Here is a 20,406-nt window from a genome sequence, read left to right as displayed (position 1 = left end):
CTTCTGACCCAAATGTCTCAAATTAATTCATTTTCCTTTTCACACAAAAAGTTTAACAATGGTTCTCTAATTCTTGATATTAATAAAAGTCTGAAATGGTTTTTATCCAATCAAACGTATCAACTTCTTCTCCAATAACTTCAACTACCATTCTTCCATATTAAACAATAATAACTCTTTCCATATTTGTCCACATAAGACTCTTTCTGTTGTGATCATATATTAAACTAATATTCCATAGTTCTTTACTTATGATGTATTCATCAATTCACACCCAGTTCAGTTTCTTCCATTTCCTGTTGAATTTGCCATGGTTCTGCATCTTGATTTTTAAAAATTACCCTTCTGTTTACACTTCATTCTACTCCATCAGGACTCCAGCATTTGGCTGTTTCATTTCTCTAAACTCCTGTGTGAAGGGTTTCTTCTATTTCACCAACCACTGCCTCCAACTCTACAATTTCACCCTCCTTTTCTGGCAATCTTTTATCCATATTGTTCTCTGAAGTCTCTGTGTCATATTCAATTCTGCTTTCCATTTCATCCTTCTCTGGTCTGCTTTCATTCACCATTTCATCAATCTTAGCTCTAATCACTTTTATTTGCTCATCAAACATTTCCTGAAGGATGCCAACAGTCAATGGAATGTCCAACAATGTATTTGCAAAACTGAATGTTCTTGATCTTATTAACAACTCAGTCTCATTACATCTGCCATTTTCACCTTAAGTTCTTAAAGGCACTACCTCTTATCAAAACATATTCCTTTCCCATGGAGGAGGTATGAAGTGGCAAAATTACTATCGATTTCAAGGCAACACTTTCATCAATAAAACAGAGAATTAAAATAAGATTTATCAGCACTCAGGTCTCCCGTGTCCTTTTAAAACTTTATTGGTTCAAACAATTAGAGCATGTTTTTTTTCTTCCTGCCTTGAATGAACAACTCTTCTTAAGGCCACAAAGTAGATCACATGCCAGATTAAATTTCCACTGGCAAACAGAAATCTTTCTCAGTCATAAAATATAACTGCCTCGGAGATTGTTAGAAAAAGGGATGCTTTTCAGGCTCATACCCATCAGGCCTCTTACATGGCTTTTGGGCAAAATGTTGATTCCTCTACTCATAAGTTGCCCATCCTTGTTCAGGTGCCCAGGAGCTGACAGTTTCTCAGTCACCTTTTCAATGGCCTTTTCAGAGTATCAGACGTTAATCCCCTGTTCACTCTTATCTCTAGATTACTTCTGGAGCCACAGCTGTCTCTTGAGGCTCAGGTGGCCTTGCTAGCATGGTTTAGCTTCTGTTAGGTTTGGCCAGTAACCCAGCTGCACCTTTACCTGGACAAGGATAGCTTAGCTTCTGTTGGCCAAAAAACAAAACAAAAGCTCAAAAAAGCTCAAAAACTTTTCTGTTTTTGAAACATGGCAACCCTGGGACAGGACTTTTCTGTGGTAGCTCCCCATTTGTAGAACGTTCTCCCAGGGAGGCTCAACTGGCAGCTTCATAATATATCCTTTCATGCCAGGCAAAAACTTTTCAAACAGGCTTTTGGCTGATAATACTCTATGACTTTTTAAATGTGTTTGTGGGAAAGGCATTATTGGTCTGTTTTTATTATCAGTTTTGTTTTATTATGTATTCTTCTGTTCTCATTTCGTATGTTTGTGTTGTGGACCACTGTGTAATCTTCAGATGAAGGGCAGTATACAAATTTAATTATTATTAATAATATTTTTACTGAATCTATATTGAATCCTCATCGTATCACAAACATTCTGCCCCATGATGTAGAGAACATATCTGTGTCCTTGGGTACACTCTTTGGATCTTAGACTATGTACTTAAAACTAGGAGAATATCAATCTTAGAAGTTTCTACATGGTCAATGCTGAATTCCAGCCAAAAGAGTCTATACTGATATAATATGATATGATATGATATGATATGATATGATATGATATGATGATATGATATGATAGCCAACTTATATCTAAAGGGCAATCACATCAATGATGGAGGAAGCTTGTTTTCTGTTTCTCCAGAGGTAGGATCTGGACTCATAGATTCAAATTATATGAGATGAGTTTCTGTCTGAACATTAGGAAGAACTTTCTGGTAGTAAAAGCTGTTCAACACTGCAATGGACTCTATTGGGAAGTTGTGTACTCTCCTTCACTGGAGGTTTTTTAAATAAAGGTTAGATGACCAGCTGTCAGGGATTTTTAGATCTATGATTCCTGTATTGCAGGGGATTGGAATAGATAACTCTGTGTCACTACCAACTATAATTCTTTGATTCTATGCCAGGCAGGGCTGCCAAGAGGTGGATACAGAAGGTACTGATTTACAAGACCTGCAGTCAGCAGGGGTCCTGGACTCTGAGATTCCATTTAAAAAGGAGGTGCTAGACATCCCAGAAGGGAAGATATGAAGCAAACATGGAGGCAAATTTCTAAGCGATTTCTGTGAGATGACATGTCAGTCTGGCTGCTCACATCTTTCAGTGATTATAGTCAACGAGTGAAGTCAGAGCTGTGACTGATTAGTGAGTTGTTTGGACACCAAGCAATAGGAACACCTGTGTTCCTAAAGAACTGTTGCTTTCACCCCCTGCCTCCTTCTGTCTAATTTTCTAGTCCCTGAAGACTCACTCCACAGTTCTAAAGACCTCATTTCCCCATGCATTCTGGCATCCTTCCTTTCTTCTTAAGCAACTTTTCTGTGGTTGTTCATCTGAAAATAGGCACTGCCTTGAAGTTATTTTGTGCAAGTTATTTAAACAAATTTTCTTTTTTTAAAAAATGAAAGACATTAGAAGGAAAAGCAAAACAGGAGAGGAGAAATCACAGAGTCTAGGGGAAAGTTACTATGTAAGCACACTAGAAATATATTGATATATGGGGTTTAATGCAAAATACAGAAGAACAGTCTTATCATAATTTTACCATAACTTATGATAAATGGAATAGAACCAAGTATATAATATATGCATAATTTGTTTACAAACTAAAATTACACAAAATATTTGGGAAGATCATATTTACAAGCATTTTATGATGGTTCTAGATTGCAGAAAAGAAGTGCATAAAATGCAGGTCCACTTGTTGTTGGGCAAATTCATTCTTCAGTCTTATAGCTACTTCAGCCCACATTTGAGAACAATGCCATAATAGCTTTAATTATGTAAAGGTAAATTACTTAGGGCAGTAATACAAAGTGATGTGTTCTCTTACTTTTTTTTCCTGAAGAGCTAATTAATGTTCAAAAAGTGCTGAAGTTGCAAAAATATCATAATTTAATTGCAATTTGGGTAACACAGCTGACACTGATGTTGATGATGATGGTGGTGGTGGTGATGGTGACGAAACAGATTTACATTTTGCTTGGTGCAGAAAACTATCTGCCCCTGGGTATAACATTCCCAGCAGCTATTTTTACCAGTGCAGGAAATGCAAAAAAAATGGTTGCACTTACCCCAAATTGTTGTTCATTAATCAGGTCCTCTATGCAGTCACACACATAGAACCACACATATACAAGTCACAGATTCTAGAGCTCTAAGCAGCCCCAAAGGTGCCTGGGTCCCCTTTTGACTGATGGGTTTTGACCTAGTGGACATGTGCTGATAGGCAGGTTGAGCACCTCTCTCCTCACTACTCAGTTCCTTCCTGACAACCAAGACCCTTTACAGGGACAAAGGCAGAAATCACGTGTGCCATTTGATATTACCACCCCCCCAAAAAATAAAAGCTACAGATATGGGCATTCTTCTTTTCTACTTTTTATCCATGTTCATTCCCACATAGGGACAACTGATGACCTAGGCAAAGTCGTGAGTGTTTTCAGGAATAAAAAGCCTGAAAGGCTGTTTTTCACAAAACTGCAGTCAATCTTTGTTCAAACATCCTGGGAATAATGCTTGAGATATAGTTCACACAGTAGCTTTGCACAGATCTGGAATATGGTCCACTGGAATGTGCCAATATGAGTAGAATCCCATATCTTGATGAAAATAATAATAATAAAATTGAGATGTAGAGGATCATATCATCATGCTCCATTACACTTTGGAATTCTGACTGTTATATTTATTGGAATTTCTCTTCGTGAAAGTATCCACTTTAAATTGCCCTTCGGTTTACCGTAGTTGTACATCAGCTGTTCCACCAAAACATGGCAGATAGCATACAAAGGACTAACATAATTTGGTCCAGAATCTCCAGAATGGGCTCCATCTTTGTTATCTTGTGGTCTGCTAGGGCAAGGACTTGCCAAGATAAATCTAAAACAGAAAGGAGCATAGAACCCATTGTCATTTGTTCTAAAAGTTTAGAGCTAAAATGCCCAGCAGAGTTTGATTCCCCCTTTATTCCATCATAGTCTGGCTTTCTTTCCTTTGGACATGAATCTGCTGGGCAATCAACTGTTTTGTTCTGGAAGACAGTCAACTGAGTCATTTTGAGAGCATCTCTAAATCCTGAAGTCATTTCTGGGGTGCTCACACAAGACGTTGTGTGATTTTAACTGCCTCAGCTACTTTCAGTTTCCAGTGAAGATTCATTTTGTAATTCCTATTTACCTGGCACAAGGCCATGTAAACTTGAGAAATAATATAACTCTTTTAAGAAAGAATTCCTGTAACTACAGAGGAGATGTCAGTAGTACATCGCTATAGAGTGAGTCTTTACTACTCACTTCCCTAATTCCCATTTACTCTTGTTGGCCTATAAGCGTTTTATCTGTGAGTCATCAGAGTGTCAGTCCCTTCATGAAATGTGTGCAGCTCACTGCATTGTTAGCGCAGCTATTCTTTGTAATATGGAAAGACCAGCTGGCTCAGGAAATTCCAAATCAGCATCATCTGTTCAGCCACAGAAATGTTCTAGCAAATAACTGGAGATCTTGTTGATCCAGTCTGCAGATGCACCAAATGCTAGGGTGTTCATCTTTGGCCCTGTTTACTTTGAAGTTTTATCTCTGAAGCAGACAGTATCACTTGTTTTCAGCAAAAGACACTCCTGGGTCTATTTGTCAAATGAACATTTTTGCTTCTCTTTCTTTCACGTTCTTTAAGGCGACATTGCCATGAGTTTTCAGTAGGGTGTCATTAATTGTATGGCACCATCCTTCATCCCATTTGCTACTGTACTGAGAATAAGCCATACTCCAGGGGTGTACATAGGTCAGTAATGCTTTAAACAAATCTCCATACAACATATACTTCCTTCATCAATTATTTCACTGTGTGGCTCTTTCAATTACACACAGTTCTGGGTTATGCGGGCAACTTGTGCTGCAGTTAATCAGTTTAAATTCAGCACTGGGAAACTGAGGCCAATTATTACTGACTTTATTTGGTATGCTATATTTTGAGAATGTTAACTACAACACAGCCACCACTGAGGAGATGCATGTGGCATGTAGTGAATAGATATATTGGGGTACAGTAAATGTAATTATTAAGTGCATCTTGGAATTTCAAGTCAAGCCATCCCTTCCTTTGTGGCATTGGGTGAGAATTTAGTGCCTGCTCTTGTAATCAAGCACCTTCCAAAATTATCCCATCTGCAATTCCTGTAGTCTCTCACCCAGAGATCACAGCTACATTTATTTTCTAGCTTTCTCATATGACTGCTTCCTCTAGAATTCTCAATGAACAATCCTCTTTTCCATTTCCACTTTGATTTCCTGTTTATTGTTTTGTATGCTAGAGGGAGTGATTTGACAAGTAATCCTGCATGGGCCTGCAGCTCAGGTTCAGAGATCTTACCAGCTTTCAATATAGAGTTTAAATTTCCAGAAATAACATCTAAAATATGCATTTACCTGTCATGCAGGTGCAACATTTAACTCTACATTTGCATTTTTATCATTTGTTTTGTCCTAAAATGTGGTATAAGGAGTTTGTGATCTGCTTAATTCTGGGCAGTTTGCACAGATATAGTTATAAAATAAGATTCCCAGCAACTATTTGTTGATTTCTGTGTATCTTGTTTGTGCCGCAGTCAGATTTATTTAGAAGATTTGCACACCATCTCTTAATCAGGTTTCAAAAAGTGGCTTATAACAGGCTACATAAATTAAAACAAAAAACCAGGAACCCTTGTTCCTTAGGCTAACACAGAGGCCAGCACTCTTCTGATAGCTAGACACAAGATGATCTTTGACTTCCTGTGATGTTCTTCCTAGGAGAGTGAAGGAGCAGCATCTCATTGGTCTTTGTTTCTTTGGTTGATGAGAGGACATAATGGTATTCCCTTTGCTTCTGCATTCCCAGTTTCATATTCGTATGTCAGCCATTGTCAAAATAGATTTGTGTATCTGCAGACTGTGCTCCTTGCTCAGATGATAATACATCCAACTGATATTTTGACACACATCCCGGAATCATAGTGCTGCTTTTGTGGTAAATTATATGTGTATTTCACCCAATAATTTAACTTTCCCAGAAAATGCTGTACTTCTTTGTTTGACTAAAGCAATGGCATCAGTTCAGGACCCTGAACTTTCCTCTTGTTCATTTCAATCCCTTTGGTGGAGAGGAAATCTTCTACAAAAGTCAACTCAGTAATGGCAAGAACACTTTTTATCAATTCAGTTATATAGTTTCAGTTCAGGTAATTAGTAATTGAATTAATAGGGGTCTCATTGGCTCTTTCATCCTGAATAGTGAATTAATTACACTTTCAGGTGAATTTAGCATTTTGGCTTGTGCTTTTACTGTTTTTTGTTATCCTGCAGATTTTGAGAGTTTTTTACAGAATCAAGACTTGCTCATGAGAAAGCTTCTCTTGTGACATATTGGCTGCATTTACACATTAATGTTAAACAGTGGTTTAGCATTATGAGGATGAGCTACAGTAAGCAATGAACTCATGTACACTCAGGTCCAGGAGTACATCCCCAGGAAATTGTTTGTTAGGTGAATGTTTGCATAGCAAGCTGATGATTTCCATTATTTCTTATGGGAAGATTAATAAATCATGACTTGTCCGATCTCCCTCGTACCCTCCCTCCTTCCCTCCCTCCCTCCCTCCCTGGCAAAAGACAAAAAAAGTAAGGAAGTGGGCAAACTTCGACTGTTCAGATATCTGAATCAGCTGCTGGTGTAATGAGGTTTGGGTATCATTCTTTGTGTTCAGATAACTGAGATTTCAGATAATGAGCATTCTGATTTACTCCCTTCCCCTGGTGGGGTCTTGAGGGGTTTGGAAGCTTTTGCTTCTGTTTTACATTATCTTAGTGTTGCATCCCAAGCCTAAAATGTGGTAAACTAAATATGGTTTATTGAAACAAGCCTGCTCCGTAACAAATAATTTGAAGTTGGTTTGTTTCTATGATAGTTTGTTTTAAAAAAAGGTGCATTTATTTATTAAATTTGTACACTGCCTTTCATCCATAGATCTCAGGGTGGTTAATAGCATAAAAATACAAAATAAAAACACAAAATACATAATAAAAACAAGAACGAAACAATAACCCCGCTCTCCCCAACACCTCCCACAAACACATTTTAAAAGATATAGGGTGGTTGAAGAGAAATGTTTTTGCCTGGCCCTGGCTCCTAAAGGGGTGTGTGTGTGTGTGTGTGTGTGTGTGTGTGTGTGTGTGATGTTTTTATTAAAGGTTTCTTGGTTTACAAAAGTATGTGCAATGTCTCTTTTTTCAACTTACATTTTCTACAGATCAGTTTCATTTGTTGAGACATTAGTGTTACATTTAAAGGTGTATAATTAAGGAGCCCTTAATTATAGAGAACAGAGTCAAAAATTAAGCCAGCTCTTAATACAGTTGTCATGTATTGGATTATAATAAATAATTGATATTTAAATGGGTCTTTTCTTCAGCTTAAATTCTTCAAACTACTGTAAGCACTGAATATTGATATCATTCATGGGATCAAGTACCGTGCAAGAATTTGAACTTTTCCTCCACCAGTTACTGTTGTAAAAAGTTTGTTCCAGCCTTGATAAGGCACTATGTTCATGTGTGGCCCTAGGACAATCACCCTCTCATTCTAATCTATCTCAAAGGTGTGTTTTGAGGATAAAATAGGGAGGGTGTCATAGGAGCCAACTCCTAGGGGCTGAGGTCCCTTCAGCCTCCCCTAAAGTATTTGAGGGGGCTATCCCCCTCCCCCAAGCGGATGGGCACTACCATTCAAATGGTGTGTGCTGTGTATTTTTATCAATTATGTAGAGTGGGGCTTACCTGCCCCCCCATATTTTATTCACATTGGCCCCCTTGCAGGGCATGTACACCACCCTGCACTTGTTGGGTGAAAGGTGGGGTGAACATGTAATAAATAACAAGTACCATACATATTATATGTTTCCTCTCTTTCTGTGCCAACAAACAAAGATAGATTTTATTCATCTTATTTCCTACACAGTTTTCACTGATGCTATAGACATTTCTATACAGCAATCTCTCCCCTACCCATTCCCGCAGTGTTACAAAACACTTCAGGCCTTAAATTCTGCTAGGGGCCACCAGAGTGATATTTCAAACCTGTTTTTACTTTCATATTTTAGCCTTGGGAGAAGTGCATAATAGTTGAGTGTCCTTCTTAGCATATGCCAAGTGAATTTCCTGTTGCAGCGAGAATAATCAGACTACACACATCAAGGCTCAGGGTGCACTTTCGGGAGTACTTCAGATCTAACATGTTTCTTTCTATTTTAAATTTAATTTTATTCTGTAAGTAAATCTATATGAATAAACTGAAAGCTCTTTTCTATAGTGATGAGATTTGGAAGCAGGTAGCAGTATTGTAACAGGCTTGTACCCTAGAATATCTTGAAATTAGGTACTGAATCCACCTTACCATTACAGAAAACTATGAAGCAAGAAAGAAACTCTAGTTGCAAAAGTAAACAGAAGTGTTTCACACATTTCCTATGGGGGGTTGCAGAAAAGAATATATCAGTGTTGTGTTTATTCAAGCTTCAAAATATGAACATATTGTTATACTTAAAACAAAAATAAATGTTTTTAACCTCCAGGTGAACCTTTCAAGTTCATAAGGCTGTCGCTGTGAGTAATTAATGAAAATATAAAGGAATGGTTTAACTTGATGAACACTGACATTTTTTGCAAGTATATAGCACAACATGATCACATTAAATAGATTATCCATCATCTCTGCCTATGACAAAATGGGTTTGGTCAGGAAGAGTGAAGATGCTTCAGCACACATGATGGCACTTTGTTTGAAAGGGTATGCAAGACATTCCAGTCAGGGACATAAAAGGTCATAATATTTGTGGAATCTGAAAACAGTCCTAAATGCAATGACTGATGGGTGCGCTTCCATGAAATAATTGGCTTAAGTCCATAGTCAAGAAAATATTGCTATGTAAAGCTGAAGGGTTGTGACTGGAAACAGCAGCTATTCATCCCAAACATCAACAAATAAATTCTGCCTCGCTGATAAACACAGTCTTAATATGCTGAGAATTATTGTACATAAGTTAAACTCTAGGGAGAACTGAGATATGTCTAGAAGCTTTCAATTTTATCTAAAAATAATCAATGTGGATTCCTAAGATAGCAATTGTCTTGATGATGGTTGAATCAAGTAATCAACTTCTACATTCAAATCACCCGATAATATTAGTTTTAGTTTCCTACCAATTTGCTCTGGATACCAAACTGATATTGATATAATTGTGAGACCTAGAAAGTAATTGAGGATGGCAGAAATCCTTCTCAATGGAGTTATATTTGATACCAAATGTGTCATAATGGCCACGTTTGGATGCTTGATCAAGGCTTTATAAGCAATAATGATACCCAGCCTTATTTTCCTGGTTTGTTAGCTCAGGCATAGTTCCTTAGTTCAGGTGTAAAATGGAATGCTGGATTAACGCAAGCCAAAAAGTTCACACTGCTGGATAATGGGAACAGTGTAGGGATGAGAGCGTAGCCAGATCATTCATGCATGGCTTTATTAAAACATTGTTTACAAAGTCCTGGATGATTATGCAAACATGGCAAATGTCCATCTTCCCACCCATTGTCTTGCCCTTTCCCTTTCAACTTTTATTTTAATGAATTTTTTTAAAAAATGATTCTGTAGAAATAATCCATTAATCACAGAGACCTATCTCATTTAGGCTTGTAATTTATTTTCTGCAAGGTTTCAGATCTTGCACAATTTCTTTTGTGATTCTGAATAAAAATTATCTGCTTTTTATTATGCACTAGGCACAAGGGAGCAGGTGCACATGAAGAAATAACCAGACTGAAACCGTGTATGGGGTAAACAAATCCACAACAAGCCTACAGGAACATTGGGGTTTGGCAAGGCATGATCAGTGGGGGGAGACAACAGAGGTCACCACCACCCTTTTAAGATTCAAATGCAGATCAGGAAAGATACACTCTTCCATCAGGTCTGTTTCCAGGCCCTACCCAGCAAGATTTTGCAATCTGATTTTCACATCATTAATAGAATTCAATTTTTATAATTCCTTCCAAGTTTGAAAATTCATTTGAATAGTTCGTGAAAATGTGATTGCATTCTAACTAATAGCCACACAGGAATTACCTAGTGGCCTATAGCTAAAAGAAACTTTTGACAAAATTTCACAGGGAACCGAACACTCAAGTCAGAAGTCAGGCAAACAAGGCACCATTAATATTCTTCAGATTTCTAATTAAAGTACCTATTGGTAACTTTTGGATAACCTGATCCCAAACAGTCATGGAAAAGAACAGGGATAGGGAAGCTGTGGCTTCTTGGATTTTGTCAGACACCAAACTCTCATCAGCCCTGTGTTTAGACATGAAGTCCAACAACATCTGGATGGCCACAAGTCCACCTCTTCTGGTATGGAAACTTGTGCCATGGCAGCTGCAGAATGACCAGCATCATATGCTATACAAGTGGGGCAGATGTCACCTGACTAACGTGCTTTCAAAAATGCCTAGCATGCTCTATTCTACACTATGATCCCAGGGAGGCATTGCCACTCCACCAGACTTTAATATTCCAGGCAACAATTTGCTAGCAACTGCACCATCATCTCCTTTAATGTCACCCTTTAGGAGCCTGTTGTTTGATGCATGCAGTACCATGCAGAGACTTCTTCTAAGTGCTACTGCAACAAAACCAATTACTGCTAGGTGGATGCAACTACCAAACTGTAGACCGTAAAATTGCAGAGATATGGTAAGTGATTTCTTTTGAAATAGCGACCTGTTAGCATATGTCAGCGCATAAAATCAACAGAATATTGTAAACCTTGTAGCTGGTGATTTTGCTAGTAATAAGGAAATAGTCATACCAGTAATAAGCAACTGTGTGCCATTTGAGATATACCATTTGTAGTGCTATAACTGTTCTTTGTTCTGATGATTTTGGCAGCAAAATTGTAGCGGACCGCCCACACTAGCTGTCACATGTTGCTGCTTTTTGGGAGGCTGGTTGCTTCTTTCCCCACTGCCCATACCAATGGTGGGATGGGTTCAGACTGAGAAAAAAATCTGTGCCTGTAATCAGACCCCTTCCTTTACCTTGTGCCTGAAACCAGTGTAAGAGTTATGAGACAGACCTCTTGCATCCACACCTGATGTTCTGGAATTCTGTTTGTGAGGGAGATTAGGCAGTAGGAACTCTCTGAGTTTTTGGTCTTGGCTATGGACAACCTCCTGTCAAAAAAGGCCAAGGAGGTTAAAGAAGTACAAAGCTAAAGTGGCTTAAATCCCACACTATGAACAGTACCTAGAATGCATGGAACTGCACAAAACACCACACAATGGTGTTCCACACAATGAAAAGATTGCAGAAGAATTCCAGATCTTTCACAAATGTCAGAAATTTCGCTGCAGAAGAAAAAGTGGTTTGATGACTGCTGTGCTTTGGAATAGTGATGAAATATCGCTGCCATGTGGAAGCATGTAGAAAAATAAAGATAAAAGCCCCACCAGTTATAACGCTACAAACGGTATATCTGGCAGGGCCAGAAATGTTGAAGATGTTTAGAAAATATAGAAAACCAATTCTCCACTAATGTTAAAATAAGAGCAGAAGTAACTGTTAGTAGTATGTTAGAATTAACTTACCTGTAATTATATTGGGCTTTGGTGGCATGATGAATTCATATACAGCTGGTTCTGAATATCCCAGTCTGTTGGTTGCAGTAATTTGCACTTCATAGACCATTGTCCACTGCAACGGTTCTAGAATAATTTGGTCTTTATTACCTTGAAACTTTTTCACTTCCCATTGGTCTTCCTTATCTTTCTGTAAAAATGCAAAGAACAGTCTAAATTGTGATGAATTTAGTCCTTAAACTGAGTACAGTTGAAAGCAAGTCCCAAACTACAACATCAGTCATCTAATATATGACTGTACTTTCCTATTAAGCATATAAAAAGCAACTGACCAGGAGCTGCTGGTATGGAGAAGTGGTGTTGTGCTGTCCCCTTTCAGACACTAGTTACTGCTTCTTGCTGAGACAGTGTAGGAGTTACGTAGGGTTTGGCTAGGCTCTGTGGATGTACTTGTAGGGGTTTTGGATTGGCTGCACTGATGCACCCACACAGCCCGGACCTCAGTGCTACCCTGCACCTTCTATAAGTGGTAGCAACTCTGCAATGACTTTGCTGTTGGGAGGGCTCAGCACTGCCCCTCCATACTGCATGTTCCTGGTATAGCCCTGGAAAGCCTCCTTTTCTGGAAGCTACCTTACTTGGAAGTGAGGGTTGGAGGGAGAAGCAGCAGCCCTAGCCGGAGAAGGGATGGGGGGAGGATTTCACACTATATTGGGCAACCTTTTGGTCTGCATCCCCAAGCCTTTCAATCCATGCACAGAGGTTCATCTTTCTCCTTGTGCAAAACCAGTTCTCCTTCCCATTTTTAGGTTGTGTGTGGGTGGCTTTTGAGGTTGCCTACAAAACAGGAACCCTTTCTCATATCTGTCTGAAATCTGGCAAGTCTAATATCTTGTTTAATTCCAAATAGATGGAAAAAGCAGAAGATACAGATAGTATAATAGCAGCTGGTCTTCCAATGAAAACAGTTGGAAACAAATGAAATAATAATGAGAAGAACTAATGAATAACAAAACATATGAGGTTTTAGTAACAAAAATGAATGTAATAATTAAACAAACAAATTCTTGCCCATCCCTATAATCTAGAGTTCACTGGTACAACACTCTGAGGAAATATAAAGCAGAGAAAGGCTTGGGGAAAGTAGTAACAATTATTTCCTCTGTAGTAAACCACTACTATGGCACAGCATTACTCTCAACAAAGCATTTAAAGCAATAGCTTCTTTCTAAAGTAGCATTATATTGGATGAAATTATATTGTGTGTGTGTGTGTGTGTGTGTGTGTGAGAGAGAGAGAGAGAGAGAGAGAGAGAGAGAGAGAGAGAGAGAGAGATCTGGGAAACAGTTATAACTGTCAGAAAACAGAAGCAGACTGGAGCTCCTCAGGGCCTCTGCTACATAAAAGACAGTTAAGCCTTTTCTTGATCCAGTTGCCTATAGGTAGCAGCAGGTAGCAGTGAGAAGAAAAGTCTTATACTTCCCCCATTTACTTGTATCTATTAGGGATGAGAAATAAATTTGATTTTGCACCCGTATTAATGAGAAAATACCTTAATCACACTTACAAAAAGGTATGTGAACCAAAACACAGCTATCCTTCAAAACCAGGACTTCCCTGAATTTTGTGATGTTCTCCAACCAAATAAATAAAGGTAAAGGACCCCTGGACAGTTAAGTCCAGTCAAAGGCGACTATGGGGCGAAGTGCTCATCTCGCTTCAGGCCAAGGGAGCCTGCGTTTGTCCTAGGACAGGCATGGCCAAACTTGGCCCTCCAGCTGTTTTGGGACTACAACTCCCATCATTCCTAGCCAACAGGACCAGTGGTCAGGGATGAAGGGAACTGTAGTCCCAAAACAGCTGGAGGGTCAAGTTTGGCCATGCCTGTCTTAGGAAGTGGGTGGCACTGTGGTCTAAACCACTGAGCCTCTTGGGCTTGCTGATTGGAAGGTCAGCAATTTGAATCCGTGCAATGGGGTGAGCTCCTGTTGCTCTGTCCCAGCTTCTGCCAACCTAGCAGTTTTAAAGCAAATCGATGCAAGTAAATAGGTACTGCTGTGGCAGAAAGATGAATGGTGTTTCTGTGTGCTCTGGCTTCCATCCCGGTGTTCCATTGCACCAGAAGCGGTTTAGTCATGCTAGGCACATGACCTGGAAAGCTAACTGTGGACCAACACTGGCACTCTTGGCCTGAAGCGAGATAAGTGCTGAACCCCACAGTCACCTTTGAGTGGGGTCCTTTACCTTTACCTCCAACCAAATAATGTATACAAAGCACATGTATTGAATAAAGTGTGCATGAAGTGCATATATTAGAAAATGTAAGATACAAAAATGCATCATAGAAGGGAAAGCTGCACAAAAATGCGCATATCCATTGAAACTGCATACAAAAATGTGGATATTAAGAGAATTTCACAACTTTTCATGAAGGTTTTTAAATACATGAAGAAAGAAATTCAAATGAATTTATTAGAACAGAAAGAATGTCAATCAAGGTCAACTACAATTAAAACATACTTTTCACTGTAAAAAAGCCCATTTTTAATGAGAAACTAGCGTCACAATTTTCTTTCAAGAGCAATTAATGTAAGCTGGAAAATACATTATTAAATAAAATCATTTGAATACCACAGGAAAACACCATCAAGCAAGGGTTGAACTACATGGCCTACAAGATATCCTCCATCTTAGTTCATTTATTCATGTTTTATGGAAATGCTCCCATGTTTAAAACTTTTGGAATTGAGCATTTTCCATTATAGCTGCAATTACAAGCCAACCCGTTTTTCCAAATCCTGCCTTAACTCTATTATCTTTGGACATAGAGTTAGATTCCACCCTGCACCATAGAGAACTAGTAGGCTTCTTACTGCCCGCAGCACACTTAGTGATAGCTCAACAATGGAAGAACCAGACAGAAATACCCCTGAACATTTGGGGAAATAATGTATTGCATATAGCAATGTGGGAGTGTCTCACTAGACCAGGCATAGGCAAACTCGTCCCTCCAGATGTTTTGGGACTACAACTCCCATCATCCCTGACCACAGGTCCTGTTAGCTAGGGATGATGAGAGTTGTAGTCCCAAAACATCTGGAGTGCCGAGTTTGCCTATGGCTGCACTAGACACAGGACAGCAATTAAAGACATCAAGAAAAGAGACACCTTTCAAGAAACGTGGACCCATTACTTTAACTATTTTAATTACCAAAATCAAGACCTTGCTAGACCAACAACTCAATATTCTCAGTGGAGAGAGTATGCTAAGTGATATGTTTGAATGTTATATGTGTAAGTTTATGTCTAGAGTCAATGGATAAAACAAACACCATTAGATGTACTGCTGGATAAATGTTTAATGGTTGTTGTATTTGTATTTGTTTAACAACCAATAAAAAATGTGTGTGTGTGTTTTAAAGTGTGCATAGGATTGCAGCATACACATCCTTTCAACACACTAGTAACTGCCCCAATGTGAAATCTGCAATGGAAGTCTGAGGTTCTTGCTTGTAGATACTGTCGAAACATATTCCAGGGGGGAAGTTTTATAAATTTGCTGCAACAAGAATAAAAAAGAACCTTGTGGCAACTTTAGCAAAAACAGTCTGGGGAAAGACCTTGTGTGCTTGTAGCTTTATTTTAAAAGTTCAAAAGAAAAATCCTAACATAAGCATATTCTTGAGATTAATAAAATACTTACACTTCTGTATTTTACAATATATTCCAAAATAGGTGCTCCTCCATCATCTTGCTTTGTTATGCTAAGTTTAAAGCTTTTCCCACTGCCTGGTTGTCCATGAATAGCTGGAGGGCTTGGCTCACCTAAAATACAAGATGAAAAGAGATATGCAATAATTCTATGATGTAATTGTTGCATTTTATTTATATGTGTATTTTTAGGTTGCTCTCATGTTATTTTACAGATGTGAGATGATCTCAGTCAAATGAAGAAAATGCACAATTTTATTGGGAAGCTGGTCTTAAGCACCACTTACAGATATCACTGAAACAGTAATTTCACATAAGGGAGTATTTACAATTAATGAAAACATTGTATTATATTTTGTTTGAAAAATATAACTTTAACAACATATCTTTCCAAAGATTGACTGGGTTACAAAAAGACCACCCAGGGTACAATCCATTCCTGAATCTTACATGGGTAAAATTCCATGTGTAGGGGGGTAAACCAGTGCAAGATCTGTCTCGCCACTCCTGGCTGACTCATGGCTATGGCTGCATTAGCATTATCTACGCACCATACAGCAAATCACACAATGCTCTCCTTCTAAAATCTCTGGCCTGTGAGTTACCAAGCTCTGTTTATGCAATTTATTACAAAAACACAGACTAGAAAGCAACCATATATTTTCTGTTGCAGGACAGGTTGAGGAAATTGAAGCAGTGGAAAAAGGGACAGCTTGCTTGTACAAGCTGTTGCACAGCTAAGCCAATTGTACTTTTAATGCCTTGAGAGGAGAGAGATGTAAATTAGGAAACCGTGTTGCTTTTCCTTTTGTTCTCTCGTGTGTTTCCAACCAGAAGCATTTGTGCCCCACTCCCCATGGTCCCCTATCTGAACTATGTGAACAGATTAGAAATCTCCATATGTTCATAGGAAAAGGAAATGATTAATAAAAATTGCTCTCCTCACTGGTATGCTGCAATAGAAAAGGTAATTGAATTTCATTTTATTTATGGAATATTACTTTCCCACAGCTTGGAAAAGTCTTTAGAGAACTTAGGTTTCAGCAGATACCCATTAGTTACGTGAATGGTATGTACCTGTAATGGATATATTGTGTATATTTGGCAGAAGTGGTAAAGAGAGTTTTGTTTACTTTATGTGTATCCCAGAATGAAACTGTTTTCCTGCTATGTATCCCAGTGCACCAGATGGTAGGCACAGGATATAGCAAAACATAACTCACAGATGGTATGGGCTCATGGTCCACACACCATGGATTTAAAACACATTTAATATACTGTTACAGGGATGCGGGTGGCGCTGTGGGTAAAAGCCTCAGCGCCTAGGGCTTGCCGATCGAAAGGTTGGCGGTTCGAATCCCCACGGCGGGGTGCACTCCCGTTGTTCGGTCCCAGCGCCTGCCAACCTAGCAGTTCGAAAGCACCCCCGGGTGCAAGTAGATAAATAGGGACCGCTTACTGGCGGGAAGGTAAACGGCGTTTCCGTGTGCTGCGCTGGCTCGCCAGATGCAGCTTTGTCACGCTGGCCATGTGACCCGGAAAGTGTCTCCGGACAGCGCTGGCCCCCGGCCTCTTAAGTGAGATGGGCGCACAACCCTAGAGTCTGTCAAGACTGGCCCATACGGGCAGGGGTACCTTTACCTTTTAATATACTGTTACAGGTTTCTGGGTGCCCAATACCCTCTAGATTCCTGGGTGCTGGGGTTTAATCAGTGTGCTGAGAATTAAGGTGAGCTAACAGTGCAAAGGGACGTGGGTGGCACTGTGGTCTAAACCACTGAGCCTAGGGCTTGCCGATCGGAAGATTGGCGGTTCGAATCCCCATGACAGGGTGAGCTCCTGTTGCTAGGTCCCAGCTCCTGCCAACCTAGCAGTTCGAAAGCACGTCAAAGTGCAAGTAGATAAATAGGCACTGCTCCGGTGGGAAGGTCAATGGTGTTTCTGTGCACTGCTCTGGTTTTGCCAGAAGCGGCTTAGTCATGCTGGCCACATGACCTGGAAAAACTGTCTGCGGACAAACGTCGGCTCCCTCGGCCAGTAAAGTGAGATGAGCGCCGCAACCCCAGAGTCATTCACGACTGGACTTAACAGTGCAACTTAACAGTTACCTTTTTTAACAGTGCAAAATGACAAGCTAAGCTTCTTTTCCAGTCCAGGATATTGCCTGGGGGAATTAGTTAAGGAGTACAATGATGCTGATGACCGGTCATCAACACATCAAAAGAAGATCCTTGGTCTGGGGAAATGGAGGTTTCCAGGGATAGCAGTGGGTGTGATGACCCACTGGAAAGAAAAGTCCCCCTTTAAAAACCAATGTTTGGGGGAAGGGGAGGCATGGAACATCTTGGAGGGCTGGCCAACACAGAAGGGGGAAGTGTTGTTTTCTGCAAGTGCTGTAAATGCTGCTGGGAAACAGAATGAGGAAATGGGCAGAATGGGTGAAAGAATCAGCAGCAAATATGCATCCAAAGTATCACCTAAACTTGATTTTTCAACCAATATAATTCATTAAAGAGGAAGGAGATTACTTACGAACTGGCAATGTTTGAAATATCTCAATTTTGCTATATTCTCCTTGCCCTTTTCCATTTACAGCAGCAACCTTCATTTCATATGTTGTATTAGGTTCCAGGTTGCTGAGAATAACGGTTGCTAAAAAAGAAGAAGAAAAACTTTGCTTAGAAACACACACATGAAATAGGATATAGCATTTTGTAACATTGCTGCTTCAGTTACTTCAAAAGCATTTCACAAATTTTATACTGAGAAGTTAGACAAATATATTTTTATATTTAAGTGGGAATATTAAGTTCTTCGCCAATAGGCAAATATGTTTTCTGCTTTACACAAGAATGCTGCTATGATAGTGCAATCAGCTTTGGTGTTATTAGTGATCAAATGATAAAAATACATAACAATGAACATGTAACTATCTATGTTCCACTAGATTTGTGATCACAAGTATACTGCAGGATGAGGGAACTCAGCACATCTAAGTAAACATAAAAATTCCATGAGCACATGTTCAGACAATCACACCATGTCACTATCTCAATCAGTGTTGTATAGTGAAGGAGAGTGTGGTTGTCCTGGAAAACTGCAAGCCTGAATCCAATATAGAAATATATTTTAATCAACAGAATAAAAGTATAAGTTATAATGTTCAATAGATAGCATGGGGGAGGGGGAGATGATGACAATTTTCAGCACAAAACAAGAGTCAGGTAATTTCTACTATATGAGTTGTGACTTTTTACAGAATACTTTTGATAGGCTGAAAGCCTTATCAAGTGTTTCAGGGAAATAAAATAATGTTGTTGTCTGATTGTTGTCAGGTTTTTTTAAAAAAACAAAAACAAAAACACAAAAACACTTCAACTAAATTGTGTATGGATGTGTAGTTCTTCTAGCAAGCAAAAATAATTTTTGAAGCATGCCATCTTTTCTCCCCTTCCCTTTCTTTAAAGACACTATATTAATTTTCATGCAGGAACTGTCTCACTAACCCAATTACCTCAGTTTGCAATACTCAAATAACAACTCAATTCATAAATTGTGAGTCAAGAATCACATTATAAATGTCACAAAATAGCTGAAATGCCAAGTTGCACTTTCATAATAAACAATTTGTATGCTAAAGGTTAAGACATATATGATAATTAAGTATTGCATTATACTTTCTTTTAAATCAATTTGAAACCTTAGGAGGTTGCAGCAACAAATAATGGGAGCTTCACATTTTCCTATCAAAAAAATGTTTAGTTTCTCTGAAATGAAGCAGCAATGTTTTAAATTGGGATGAAGTGGTCTAAGTGGTGAGTCCTGGGAACAGCTGGCTTTATAGCCAGAGAGCAGACCTTAGAGCAAGTTGTCCCTCCAGTCTGCTCCCCAAGCAGCCAGCATGGCCAGTGAAGGAGGAAGTGATGTCCTCCCCTGGCCATGCAGGGACCAGAAGATCAGACTGCCCCAGCCAATGGCTGCCAGACCACAATTGCTGCTCCTCACCAGGCTGGCAGTAAGAGGTCCTTCTGTATGAAGGTGAAATTCTGATCTGTCCGGAATTTTAGAAGCAAAATTCCTTTAGGATTTTTGGTTGCCTTATCTACCTACCTTTCCGTGTCCCTACAGCTAAGCTCAGTAACTACTGAAGTGCATGCTGAACCATGGCCCTTCTTTATTGAATCTGGTTATGCAAGCCAGTTTTCACATTCAACTTCTACCCCTTTTAAAAGTCTAGCGAAGCAACATTTAACATCAGAAAAGAAGGATGTGGAAAATAGGGAAGAAGTGGAGAAGGAGGAGAAGAAATCTTTCTACCTTACATTAAGTAATGAGAATAGCCACCTTCCCCATGCAGAAACAGCAAGTGGAAAGATATCCCATGGTTCTACTACATACCCTACTGCAGTAACACCAAGTTCTGTACCATTCCTTGCCAGATCCACATACCCAATCAAGTTGCAAAATAGTCCCCATAATGTAGGGTTGCCATATTTTAAAGAGCAAAAAAGAGGACACATTTGCCGACTACTTTTAACTATGGATCTTATGAAGACTCTCATTGTAAATATCCCTACTTTATGTAGACTATAGAAGCTGTGAAATATTTCTACGTTCTGTAATTTTCAACAACA

The 20,406-nt window shown here is 39.2% G+C and overlaps 1 protein-coding gene across 3 annotated transcripts in view; it reads right to left on the bottom strand.

Moving 5' to 3' along the window:
- NCAM2 (neural cell adhesion molecule 2) overlaps positions 1-20,406 on the bottom strand; it is a 197,376-nt gene that overhangs the window by 29,400 nt on the left and 147,570 nt on the right. For all 3 annotated transcript variants that reach the window (XM_028726954.2, XM_028726955.2, XM_028726953.2), the window contains exons 13-15: positions 18,305-18,424; positions 15,765-15,886; positions 12,071-12,251 (exon numbers count right to left, since the gene is read on the bottom strand). In XM_028726954.2, coding sequence (XP_028582787.2) covers positions 12,071-12,251; positions 15,765-15,886; positions 18,305-18,424 — 423 coding nt within the window. The remainder of the gene's footprint in view (positions 1-12,070; positions 12,252-15,764; positions 15,887-18,304; positions 18,425-20,406) is intronic.

The sequence above is a fragment of the Podarcis muralis genome, chromosome 4 (genome assembly GCF_964188315.1).
Source record: "Podarcis muralis chromosome 4, rPodMur119.hap1.1, whole genome shotgun sequence".
Taxonomy (NCBI): domain Eukaryota; kingdom Metazoa; phylum Chordata; class Lepidosauria; order Squamata; family Lacertidae; genus Podarcis; species Podarcis muralis.
Note: the sequence above shows the minus strand (reverse complement) of the source record. Positions and strands in the feature narration are given on the sequence as shown.